General features: G+C 44.0%; 1 protein-coding gene across 1 annotated transcript in view; it reads right to left on the bottom strand.

Moving 5' to 3' along the window:
* MTCL3 (MTCL family member 3) overlaps positions 1 to 10,861 on the bottom strand; it is a 43,498-nt gene extending 32,637 nt beyond the window's left edge. Inside the window, exons 1-4 of the mRNA XM_014781208.2 lie at positions 10,174 to 10,861; positions 7,090 to 8,291; positions 6,398 to 6,622; positions 4,419 to 4,577 (exon numbers count right to left, since the gene is read on the bottom strand). Of these exons, the coding sequence (XP_014636694.1) occupies positions 4,419 to 4,577; positions 6,398 to 6,622; positions 7,090 to 8,196 (1,491 nt within the window). The 5' untranslated portion in view covers positions 8,197 to 8,291; positions 10,174 to 10,861. The remainder of the gene's footprint in view (positions 1 to 4,418; positions 4,578 to 6,397; positions 6,623 to 7,089; positions 8,292 to 10,173) is intronic.
* Between the last annotated feature and the right edge of the window lie 1,887 nt (positions 10,862 to 12,748).

Genomic DNA, 12,748 nt, shown 5'->3' on the forward strand with positions numbered 1-12,748 from the left:
GTAAACAGACGTATTCCCCATGTATTCTTAAAAAAAAAAAAACCGAAAAAACAGAGGCACTACTGTTGAAATTTATAGTATTAATTATTTTTGTGCTCTAGAATGAAAGTTCATTGTAATGGATAGGATATATTAACCAAGTGCACAGAAAACTAAAGTCCCAAGACAGATGGTACTATTGCAGTAGGCCAGTTAAGAGCCCTCTAGAGCAAAGACCAGGAAAAGTTAAGGAAATCATTTTCTTTTAAGTCCCTTGTGTGAGGGTGAGGGATGAGATAACACAGAGTACAGATTCTGAAATGAAAAAGATCTGTCAAACAGTTCTCATCATCATCACCATCTCAGTTACTCTTTCTCCCTTTTCCATCTTCAAAGGTCCTCTGCTGATTCTTTCTTTCCCAAACATCTATCATCAGTGCTTCTCCAAGCATCAGACCTTTAATGGTGACATGAGAAGACCCCCCACCTCGTGCACAGCAAAGGGGTTTTGAAATAGAGCTTTGAAAATAAATAAAGTCCTGAAAAACAGGACTTCATGGAGGGCAGTGACCCTCAACTAACTGTAGCAGAGAGTCACCCCGCACAGAGCCTCCTCCCTATTATACGAGCTTCCTCCATGTCCTCGCTTTATGCTATATATGCATTAACTCACCCTGGCATTCAAAGAGCTAGTCGTAGTTTCCATGAAATAACTTTTACAAAAACCTCTGTCTCTCTAGTTGTTTGTGATGCTGAAAGATAGACCATCATTTTTCCCAGGTTACATAAAGGTAAAGGCATTTTCTACTGCAAGAAAGCATACTGCTAGTGGCAATCAATGTTTTATAATCAGGAAGAGAATGCCATTAAGATTCTAAGGCAGCATCCTAAGAGGTCCCTCTAGTTTGCAGTTGGCAGAATATCAGCTGTTTTGATACAAGCAATGAGTTGCAGTAGACTCAGTAATTACCTCTGTCCTACCTCTACTCAACTCTTCTTACCTCGAGGTGCCTACTCCATAATCTTAGGGAGAGAAGATAAGCAGATGGATGTGAGCAGGTGCATAAGACCTTGTGCAGCCACTAGCCTTGAGAGCAATGGATCAACACCCTCAAAGCCAGTTAAACTCTTAGTAAATGGTTTCCAAACTTCAGCAGATGGCTTATTGGTCCCAGTTGTGCTGTTCAGCATCCATACGACTCCATATAAGAAACTAAAAACTGGGAATTGGAGGATTGCTTCTCTCTAGTATATTCTATTTCACATTTTATGATTTTACTCCATAACTAGTGTCTTTTCTTCATAATGGAAAGGTTGGGCTGGCTCTATTTTCTCCACTGGTAGAATGCCACAAAGGGATGACAGTTGTGTGGTTAAAACCCACCAAGGACTTGAATATGCTTTCATTTTACAACCCAGAAGCCAATGATTAACTAGAGCTGTTGCAGTGATACAAGGACAATTCAGGCTTCAAACTTACAGCTCCTACCCAGCAAAATGAGCCAGTTATTACTGCAGCTCGGTCTCTTCTTGGAGGATAATGAAATTACCATTACAAAAATCTCTTTTTAATGGACCATTTCTGATTTCTAAACAATAATTTTAAACTACTTTTTCTACTTCTGACACTTTTCTGAACACTGTGAAGGTCAACCTCAAATGAATGATTATAAAACTTCCTGCCAGAATATTTTCACTTTCCCTGTATAACATTTAGAACCCCTCAGATCTTCATCTTGCACTCACTCACCCTTCCTCTCTATTTCTATTTCTTTTCCCCACCACCACCCATATTCCAACCTGTAAATGCTATTTTAGAGCTCATCTTTTTAATAAAAGGTTACTTTAAAAGCTGATGTTCTGCATACCTGCTCCTAAATTCCTTACACTTTTACTGTTGTAGTCCCTAATGAGGGATTGGCATTCGGCTTTTATAACTCCAAGGAGAATGTGAATTGCCTCATTGGCATGAACATATTTACCCAAACTGCTTGGTATTGCAAGTGTTTTCCCAATCCAGAGTTAGAGCCCTGAAGGAGGAAATAGTCACAGGTAAGGGTGTGGGGAACCGAATCAAGGAAATGCAGGTTCACAATGATTCCCCTTGAGGACATTCCCAGGTTTCAGCCCTTCTTTCTGGTAGCCAGATTATTTTGGCTTTTATGTGAAGATGGGAGAGATCCCATCTGTCTGGCTAATGGACAGCCAGCCTACAGGCATTTTCCCCTTTCCTGGAACAGGATGAAAATCAGAAAGCTCTTATGCCATTCTTAAATTCAACTTTCCAGATACCCACTTGAAACACATTCATATGATACCAAATCACAAGGTATTTCTCTTTCATCCCTGTTAATCAAGTGAAGTTTTTTAACTTGAATGTTTTTAATTGTATAAACACAGAATATGGAAGAAGTCAAGAGAGGTATGAAACTGGAATGAAGCCTAATGGAACTGACAATGAACTTTCTCTTGGCCCGTAACAAGGTATTTAATAGCTACTGTTAGAGGTTGAATTGCGTCCCTTGGATTCATATGTTGAAGTCCTAACCCCAAGTACCTTAGAATGTGATCTTACTTGGAGATACAGTCTTTACAGAGGCAATCAAGCTACATTGAGGTCATTTGTGTGGGCCCTAATCTAATAAGACCAGTGTCCTTACAAGAAGGGGAAATTTGGACACAGACAGCTACAGAGAGAATGCCATGTGAATGTGAAGATGGCCATCTATAAGCCAAGGAGAGAGGCCTGGAACAGATCCTTCCCTCACAGCCCTCAGAAGAAGTCAACCCTACCAACACCTGAATTTTGGACTTCTGGCCTCCAGAATTGTAAGAAAGTAGATTTCTATTGTTTAAGCCATCCAATTTGTGGTATTTGGTTAAGGCAGCCCTAGCAAACTAATACACCTGCCTACTCAGTTTGTTTCTTGGAACTCAAACTTTCCATATTTGACAAGTATTGCTGAGGAAACATATATTTAAATCTATATTATTTTCATATGTGATCTCCTAACTTTAGAAAAAAATCTATGCTGCTCTTTAATGGTAATGTCTTGGGTTTCACGATAAAAGTCATGATGGCCGCAGGAGATGTTGAGAATCATGGAAAACAGCATTTTACAACTGAATAAACAGAGGCAAGTAGAAGTTAGAGGCCTTTTAAGTCACCCAGTTAGTTACTGGTGAAGACAGTCACATGGATCCCAGTCTCCATGTTTTTCTACTGCAACACACAGCCACCTTTAGGTATTAGCCAACAATTACATATCACTAAAATGATTTTGCCCTAATTTGTCATGTTAAAAAATGTTTCAAGTCAGGATAATATAAGAATAAGTAGAAACTTAGATCACAATAGTTCATTCCACTGAAACGGTTTTCTACAAATTCTTGCCACTAAATATTATTAATCAGACTATTGATATTTTCACCGTTACATGGTAGATATATTTTTATTCCATTTTGAGATAAGCACAGCAATGGAAGGTGCGATTTCTGTTAGTTCACAGAAAGATTAGGATTTTCATTTAAATTCTGCATATTTAAGCAGAGGAAAATGTTCCAAGTACCACGTATGCATTTGCTAATTCTCTTTAGCTTTCACAAGTTCCACTGTACATTCTCAGGCAGTTTTCAAAGAAGAATATTATTTTAATTCAAATTGTAACTTATCACAAAGCTAATTATTTCTTGTTAGATCTTTTCAGTTTCTTTTCTCCTCCAATTATTTTCTTTGACACTGATTTTGTTCTTTGAGAAGAACAGGGGAAACATGGTAGGAATCTTCAAATAGCTGATGTGGAAGAGAACTCTGACCCTTCTCCCCTAAAGGGTAGAACCCAGATGAACTGGCGAAAGTTATAATTAAATAGATTTCAACTAAAGAAAGCCTTTAAACAGCTATGCTGTGATAGCACTGGCTTCTGCAGAAGATCTTAAGGGTTTATCCCTGGTGATGCTCTCAGCATTAGATTATTTGGGGGATCTGTTACAACAAGGATTCAAGCAATGATTAGATTAGATTAAATGACCTTTTTCATCCTAAAAGTCTGTGGTTCTACGAACTCAGTAGTAATCTCACAGGACTAGCTCTTTACCTCCACTAATACAAGGCATATTTCTTCATACTCTTGACACACTTTGTGTTTGGTTTAGCTGTGTAATTTATTTAATTAACATACACATTTAGATGACACAGGATCAAACATCAGTCACAGCTCATATATGTCAAATTAGAGGCAGGGCTAAGGCCAAAATTTTTCCTTTGCTATTTATTTATTAGTATGAAATCATATATCTGTTACTATACTGGGTAAGAACAACTAACTTTCCTATAATCATAAAAAAACTGAATTATTTTAATAGTCCTATTAGTCCTTGGGAATCTTTTCTAAAGAGCTAAAAATACATAGCACATTATGAGATAATCGAACACTAACCTCCTTCATTTTTTCCAGTTCATTCTGTAAAGCCTGCTTTGCAATCTCAACTTCGATAAGCTGTTGCCTCAGTTTCTCATTTTCATCTTCTGTTGTTGTTCTCTTTTCTTCCACATTTTCCAGTTCATGGTGAAGTCTCACAGATACATCCTTTGCAACCTAAATGAAAGCGTTTGTAACAATAGAATATAATTAAAGACAACAAAATAAATGACCTAAAGTGATATTCATATTAAAAGTAGTAAGAGCCAATACTTATATAGTGTTCACCATACGCCAGGCATCCTTCCAGAGGCTTTACATATAAGCCATTCACACATATAAACCATTTAATCCTCACAACAATCCCATGAAATAGGTACTGTTATTATTCCTATATTTTATAGATGAGGAAACTGAGTCTCAGAGATTTGAAGTAAAATGCTCAAAGTCATACAGCTAACAAATGACCAGGTAGTCTGGCTCTCAACTCTGCTCCCTTAACCTTTACATGACACCATGATAATAAATGTTCAACTGTGTTTTATTATGTGTAGAGAAATTTCACATATCTCCTCTAATTCTACAAAAAAACTATGAGGTAGATGCTTCTATTAATACTCATTTTGAAGACTAGAAAACAAAGTTTTCACAAGTGGGGTATGGGGCTTGAATTTTGACCCTGTATCTCCACATGCTTAGTTTTAGGAAGCATTTCAGTCCTTGAGATTAAGTTTTTTTAAAAAAATGACAGTGTGCATTTTTGCCTCCAGTTTTGAAGTTATCTTGAAAATTTTAGGGCTTGGAAGAAAGTAGAGCAGTCTGGTGTAGTGGCTCAGGACAGGCTGTGGGGTTAGACTGAGTGGAGAGCCAGCCTAGCCACCTACTAGTTGAGTTCCAGGTCTGGAAGCTAGGCACTTCACCTCTGGAAAAGGTTCAGCTTGGGCACCTGTTAAATGATGCCATTAATAATCTCTACCTTATAGTTTTTTTTTTTCCTTGAAAACTAAATGAGATAATAATATGTGTAACAATACTTGTCACAGTGCCTGGTGCATAGTGAGCACTTGACAAACGTCAGGAAAAGAAAAAAAAGAGAAATACTACAATGACTTGGATAAAATATTTTCTCATAGTTTTCAATAAAACAAATATAGGATAATTACACTTGATTTTTTATATCTTGCTGAAGTTAATACAATCAAAATTATATTTGTTTCTTTGTCCATGGCTATGAAGATAACATCTGATTTGCATTGTCAGTGAATCTGCCTACAGTCAAACTGAACTGAACGGCCCACACCGGCCTAAAAACTGCATTTCAAGGTTAAAATTTCTCCACTGGGGGAGATTCTGAAGGAGCAACTTCACACTAAGAATGAGGTTCTTTCATTTAGTTCCCTCTCCCCTCACTTCTCCAAGAAGGGCCGCAAGCGGACAGGTTTCCTTTCCGGAAGTTATTGTAGTGCTAAGCACAGAAAGGAAGGAGTCCCAGAAGAAGGGGGCCGGGGATCTTGCAGAGAGAAATCTTAGCTCTAATATCTTCCCAGTGTTGTTCCTATTCTGGGCTTCAACTCCTCCAGAGAAGTCTTCATCGCGCTGTTCTTGAGTGCCTGGTTCCACCCGGCCTTCACTTGGAAGGCAGCCTCCGGAGGCCAGATCAAGGCCGGATCCTGCGCCCTGCCACGCCCTTGTTTCCGCTAGGGACGGAGGCGCCCTCCTCCCACCTCTGGAAGAGTCACTCTTACTCCCAGGAGAGCCCCCAGGCCTCGCTCGCGTCAAGACCTTCCACACATACTCGAGTCTTCAGACCCACCTGTCTGTTCTCCCTCTTCCCCTTCCCGGATCCCGATATTCTGTGGTCAGCGCTGCGAAGCTCCGTGTCGCTAAAGCTCTTTGCCAGTCACCACTGAAGCCCTTCAGCACAGAAGCCCTTGACCAGAGCCCCCCCCGCCCCGCCGCCGCCGTTGCCGCGCGCCCCCGAGCCCCGCGCCGCAGACCTTGAGGTCCTGCTCCAGGCTGCGCAGCAGCTCCCCGTCGATCTCCCCGGTCTGCGCGTAGCGGAGCCTTTTGCGCTCGGCTTTGCGGAGGCGGTACTGCAGGATCCGGCAGTTTTTGTTGGCTCTCTCCAACTCGTGGCGCATTTCCTGCAGTTGGCAGGCATCCTCCTCGAAGAAAGTGTCCCTCATCTCGTCCATCTCGGTCCTCAGCTCATCGATCTCGTTCTGAGGCGGTGACAGGCCGTGGGTCAAAATTAGCCTCGCCCTCCACCCCTCCGACATACTCCGCGTACACCCCATCCCAACTCCAAATTCTCAGCTTTATTGCCTCCTCTCCATGAGACAGGAGTAACATGGAGCTGAATGAAAGAGAAGAAACTAAAAAAATGGGCCCTCTTTAGGCCTTCTCTCTCTCTCCTACTCTAGCTTTCTCCATGAAAAAGTGGGACAAGCCATGATAATTAGAGAAACAAAGGCCTAGATTTGGATTTAAATTAAAACCAGACGCTACTAATCTCAGGCTGTTTTAAATCCAGAAAAGGCCGAGGAACCCCCTCCCCTCATTTCCTGTTCCCCTCCCTCTTTAAGGCTCCCTGACAGGTTAGCAGCCTCTCACCCCCGCCCGGACACGCCCTAATCCTCCGAGGCCCACACCACCCCTCCCCCACCAGGTTCCCCCCCACCCTCCTCACCTTGAGAGTCTCGTTTTCCTCTCGCAGCTTCTCCATCTCCTCCTGCATTTCTTCCTGCTCCTGGAGCTGCTGCGGGTGCGGCTGCGACGAAGGGGGCGCCGCCGCCTGCATGCCCCCACCGCTCGCGCTGCCCTCCGCGCTCTGCTGGGGGCCTTCTGCTGCCGCCGCCATTGGGGAGGAGGAAGGGACTGCGAGGGACTCGCAAATGGCAGGGGCGCCAGCGACCGGGGAGCTGCGGCTGCTGCTGCTGCCACCGCCGTTCTTAGTGTGCATCTGAGCCGCGGCCGCCGCCGCTGCCGCCCGCTCTTTCTTGAGATGGAACTGGATGAGCTCAGACTGCAGACATCCTTCCTTCCAGTAGCTCCCTCCGCCACCGCTGCCGCCCCCCACCACGCCGCTTCCGGAGTTTCTGCTGCCAGGGCCTGGGGTTTTGCCCGCAGAGGAGGAGGATGGCGAAGGGGAGCCCCCCTCCCCGCCGCTGCCGCCCCTCTGCTGGGCGCGTACGCCTTTCCCTCGCCAGCCCCTGGGCGGCGGCGGCGGCGGCGGCTGCGGAGCGCCCCCCTCCCTTTCCCCGGAGCCGCCGCCGGCTCCTCCTCCTTCCCCACCCCCTCCTCCTCCTTCCCCGAGCGGAGGGGGTTCCCCGAGTTTAGAGGACACGGGTTCTAGCTCCCGGGGCGGCTCCTCCGACGGGCCAGGCCTCCTGCCTCCCACCGGGGCCAGGGTCGCCGCGGGGGCCGCTTCAGCACCAGGCGCGGGCTGGACAGCTCCCGGCGCGGCCCCTTTGGGCGCCAGGGGCGCTGCCTTCTCCGCCCCGCCTCCGCCGCCTCGGGCGCTGGCCGGAGGCGCCGCGCGGCTCCCGGTCTTGTTGCCTTGCTGCTGCTGCAGCTGCTGCTGTCGAACAGAATTGACCTTAGTGCCGGCCCCCGCCGGGGACCGAGTGGCCGCGGTTGTCTGTCGGACGGAATTGTCCCTCAGTCTAGCGGGTGACTGAGCACGCTGCTGCTTTCTGCTGCTGCCCTCCGGGTGCAGGCGAGCTTCTGTGGCAGCGGTGGCGGCAGAAGCTGCGGTGGTGGCAGGGGCAGCGCCCCCCGTCGGTGGCTGACTCATGGCAGTCTAGGAGAAATCTACCGGATGCGATTTAGAATGGTCCATCACCGGATCATTCTCTTTCCTCCTCACCGCCACCAACCGTTCTTTCTAGTCTGGGACAGAAACAAAAGAAGGGAAGCGCACAGCATGTCTGAATTGTTACAGAGCAAAGAGTGATTTTCTTAAGCAAGAGAGGCCCTAGAAAATGAGATTTGGAAGGCGCTTAATATAACCCTTGACTTTAGGAATAGGATGCACAATTGTCAATTCTCACTTCGCCCAGGGAGGCGCGATCTCCATCTCACTCCACTTCAGCAGAATGATGACGATCGGAAAGCAGCTAAACCTAACATTTTCACGGGAGCAGGTTTTGGCAAGGGCGAGATATAGAGTCAGAAAGGATTGCTAAGAAGAGAGATTAAAAAAAAAAAAAAAAAAAGAGGATAAGCTCAAGAAAACGCTTCAGAAGGAAAAGGAGATGTCTACATGTCAATGCCCTGCTTTTTCAACTTTGCTTTTCCTCACTATCAAACCTGCATTTTAAAGCCTAGTTTAGTGGAGATGGTTTTATTTAATTAATATTCCCAAGGGTCAGTTAGAGGAAAAGAGTTATGATGTAGGTTCCTAGAGAAAATTTGCTACGGATAAATGGCACTTCTCTCAAACAGTTCTAACGCTTAATGTTGTTCTTGGTTAGAGAAATGCATCCAATTTCCTTTAGAGTAGAACTAAAAAAAATATAAATAATGAATGACTTTAAATCAACTTCAGTTTCAAGAAAATAATGGCATTAGGAATCATCTATATGGTCTAGTCATTAGCAACCCTAAAGGGATTTTTTTCGGCTTGGGGAAATAATTTTTAAAATGCTTTTGGAAAAGTTTATTCGAGGCTCTGCACAATTTCTTAAATTACAGGTGATGACTTTTTCTAAACTTATCCAAATTCCATAGTTTTTGTGAATCATTTTAGTTTTAAGTGTAATTGTTAGATATAAAATATTTTCATTCTTAAGCATCTTCTTACATGGCATATCATAAGCAAAGTTGTACTTTTAAAGTGCCCAGTCCCTCCTATGGAACCAAATTCTGAGGCAGAATGACCCTGCACCCAAGACAGCTGGTGCAGCCTCACTCATGGTGATAAGGTCAATTTGTATTGTGCATTTTTTCTAAGATAAATCCATCACTGGCTTTTAAAATCCGGAAAATAGCAAGCCATTGCCTCCTGGGTTCTTCTCCCTAGTGATCCAGCTAGCTAGTCAGCTAGTCAATCAGGTGCCTTTTCATTAAAACTATAATTTCTCTCTAAAGTACTGAAAAGGGCATGACTAGGCAGAAAGTTCTACTTAGAAAAAAACTCCTTTTAGGAGAGGAGATGCCTGTTGGTTACTTTACTCCCATTATTCCTGTTATTTGTCAATGTGCGGTAATGCCTCATTTTATAAAGGAATATTACTGGAAGCATCCTTGTCCACCTCCCTTTCTCTTTCCAGCATCTCCTTCCAACTAGGTTTGGAAAACAACAGTGAACAAAGAAGACATTAGAGAAAAAAAAAAAAGTTGCCGGTCAACTTATTTTCTACATGTTCTCCTGGAGCCACATGCTCCTGGAAGAGCCCAGTTCATCAGCACAGGTCATAGTAATGTGGACCAAACAAGTCATATTGCCAACACAACCTTATTTTTGTTCTGAATTAGGCAGAATTACTCTGGAACTGAGTGCCACCAGAGAACGCTTCAACTCGGCCCCCATACAGCTCTAACCCAGGAGAAAGCTCGGGTTCCAGGAACCCAGCTCCCACAATCTGGCTTCTGTCACGTGGTTCTTACAAAGTGACAAGCTGTGTCTCTTCAAAGCTTCACCCGTGGAAATCACCAACCAAGCAACCCCCGAGCGGCCCAAACCAGCATTTTTAAAATACAGTTTTATCTGCCCACTGACCCACCCCGTCTCTCATCCCCATCCCTTTAGAAATCCAGAGGAACTGCTCACTTCTCAGCAGAGGCGATGTTTCGAAGTTGATGCAAATCAACAGCCTTTCCTTTTGATCTTCCAGGGATCTCAGGGTTTATTATTGTGGCTTTCAGAGACGAGGAAAGTTTAACTTCGTAGTATATTATGCGACTTTCTGGCTGAGCACGACTTTGGGCCCGCTCGCTCCAATTCCACACCCACTCGATTTCTCCAAACAATGGCGTTAACGTGCAGACTCAGCAGCCCCAGAGCGAGTTCCTTTCGGGCAGTCCGCGGCTGGGCTGGAGCTGCGGCTCAGAGGAGGCGAACACGCGAGGTACCAAGCCGTGCCAGACGCTCCCCAGGAAGTGCACAGATATTCATGAGCTGACCTCACCGGACCCCGCAGGGGAGGGGGCAGAATTGCAAGGGAGGACAGGGTAGAAGTCACCAAAGAGAGGCTACTTTCAAGAGGAAAGAGAAGAAGGCAGGGACGGGGGCGAGGAGGCGTGGGTGGGCAAGAAGACAAAAAGGCCAGAGCCACGCCCAGGATGGAAGACCAGTGGTCGCGCTCAAAGTCCCATATCCTGTACTTGGTAGAAGATTCCCAAACCTCTCGAAATCGGAAGCACTGGTTTTCTGTAAAGCTTTGTCCTGGGCTGGATCAATCTCCATCAATTATTTACTCGAGCTCTTTTCTCAGGGAGGCGGATTCCAACAGCGTCCTGGGCGTGACTGACGTCTCATGATGCTGCTGCGAGGCGCTGGCGGGCGGCTGCTGGGAGTTCTCTTTGTTCGCTCACTTTAATTCTCAGTGGAGCTCTCCACGCGGTGCACTTTCCCCACCCCCAGCCCGGGCGGAGTCAGCAGACGTCGTTTCCACGAGGAGATAATGGTTGCCAGACCCACCGTCCCGCGGACAAAGGGTTATTGTGCAATTTAGTGCAACGACTAATTTAGTGCAAACCGAATAAATATCGGTTTACAGAGATCGTTTAAAGACTGGTTTGCCTTCGGTACATTTTCTTCTCCCCTTTATGAAGTTCTAGTTTCCACTGTGAATCCAAGGAACAATTGCTAGGATCCGTAATCTTTATAGTGGTGCATGAGGATAACAGGAATCATCAGGAGTGTATTTATAAGATATGAGCTTAAAGAGAATTCAGGGGAAAAAAGGGAATTCAGAATATATGCCTTTACAATGCACACTAAACCATAGCATTCCACAGTAATAATATTTTTAAAATCCGACTGGAAAATTCTCTTTTCTCTTCCAGTTTCGTTTTTTTCTTTTTGGGAGGGGGGAGCATGAAGGTCTCCCTCCTACCTCTAAGAATTCCTTGGCGAATTTGAAGATGAGAATAAAAGTAAGGACTGCTTTAGAAAGGGGATATTTTGTAATTAAATTTCTTTTACATCAGTATCGTGGTTTTGTAGGTAAAAGGAGATCAGTATCTTGAAAAACTAATTGTTTATGCCAGCATGAATATTAGTGTAAGAGATTTTATTTTCTAAGTGTAACATCTTGCATTAAAAATAAAATAAAAACAATTTGGGAGTAGTTTGCATACAAGCAACACCATTACAGCAAAATAAAAAAGATATCCAAGTCCTGGTGATTAGTATCTCCAGCTTTATATAAGACAACTATAGTATCAGGACAAAATCATTCATGTATTCGTCTGCTCCAAAATAGATAGTAAGTGCTTAGTTTACGCTCGGCACTGTCCAAGGTGCTGGGTATGCAAAGCTAAATTAAATAGTTCTATTCTGGGGAAGTTCAAGCATATTAATGAGAATTGGAATAATTTCCGTATAATTCTATGAATACTTTTGGAAAGTGGAATTGTGATATCTATGGACATCTATAATGAATAGCTCTGACCTTGACTAGCATACCAAAAATAAAGGAAAATAAGAAAGTAAAATGTAATCACAATTTATTTGGAACTTATATTAGGCAATTTGTCATTATGTACCCACACTTGAGTTGTGATTTCCTTAAGAAATACCAAGATCCACAGATCTCATCCAACCAAAAATATTTTTTCAGATTAGTTGTTAAAAATAAAATAATGAGGGGCCAGCCTGGTGGTGTACTTGTTAAGTTTGGGCACTCTGCTTCAGCAGCCCGGGGTTTGTGGGTTTAGATCCCAGGCTCAAACCTACACACTGCTCATCAAGCCATGCTGTAGCAGCGTCCCACATACAAAATAGAGGAAGATGGGCACAGATGTTAGCCCAGGGCCAATCTTCCTCAAGCAAAAAAAGGAAGATTGGCAACAAATGTTAGCCCAGGGCCAATCTTCCTCACCAAAAAAAAAAGAATAAATAAATAATTAAAAAAATAAAATATTGATATTATAAACATACTCTAAGGACACAAAACCTACCTGGTCCCTCCTCTCTAAGAGCTTGTACTCTGTTCAGGCATCTATGTTTCAAATTTTTCCTAAGGTAGTATTATTTGTTTCAATGCAATAGTAACTTTAAAAAGTCTAGGGACCAGCCCAGTGGCATAGTGGTTAAGTTCATGCGCTCCTGCTTCAGAGGCCCAGGGTTTACAGGTTCAGATCCCAGGCCTGGACTTATGCACCACTCATCAAGTCATGCT

The sequence above is a fragment of the Ceratotherium simum genome, chromosome 19 (assembly GCF_057802395.1).
Source record: "Ceratotherium simum simum isolate JZ-2026a chromosome 19, ASM5780239v1, whole genome shotgun sequence".
In the NCBI taxonomy this organism is placed as follows: domain Eukaryota; kingdom Metazoa; phylum Chordata; class Mammalia; order Perissodactyla; family Rhinocerotidae; genus Ceratotherium; species Ceratotherium simum.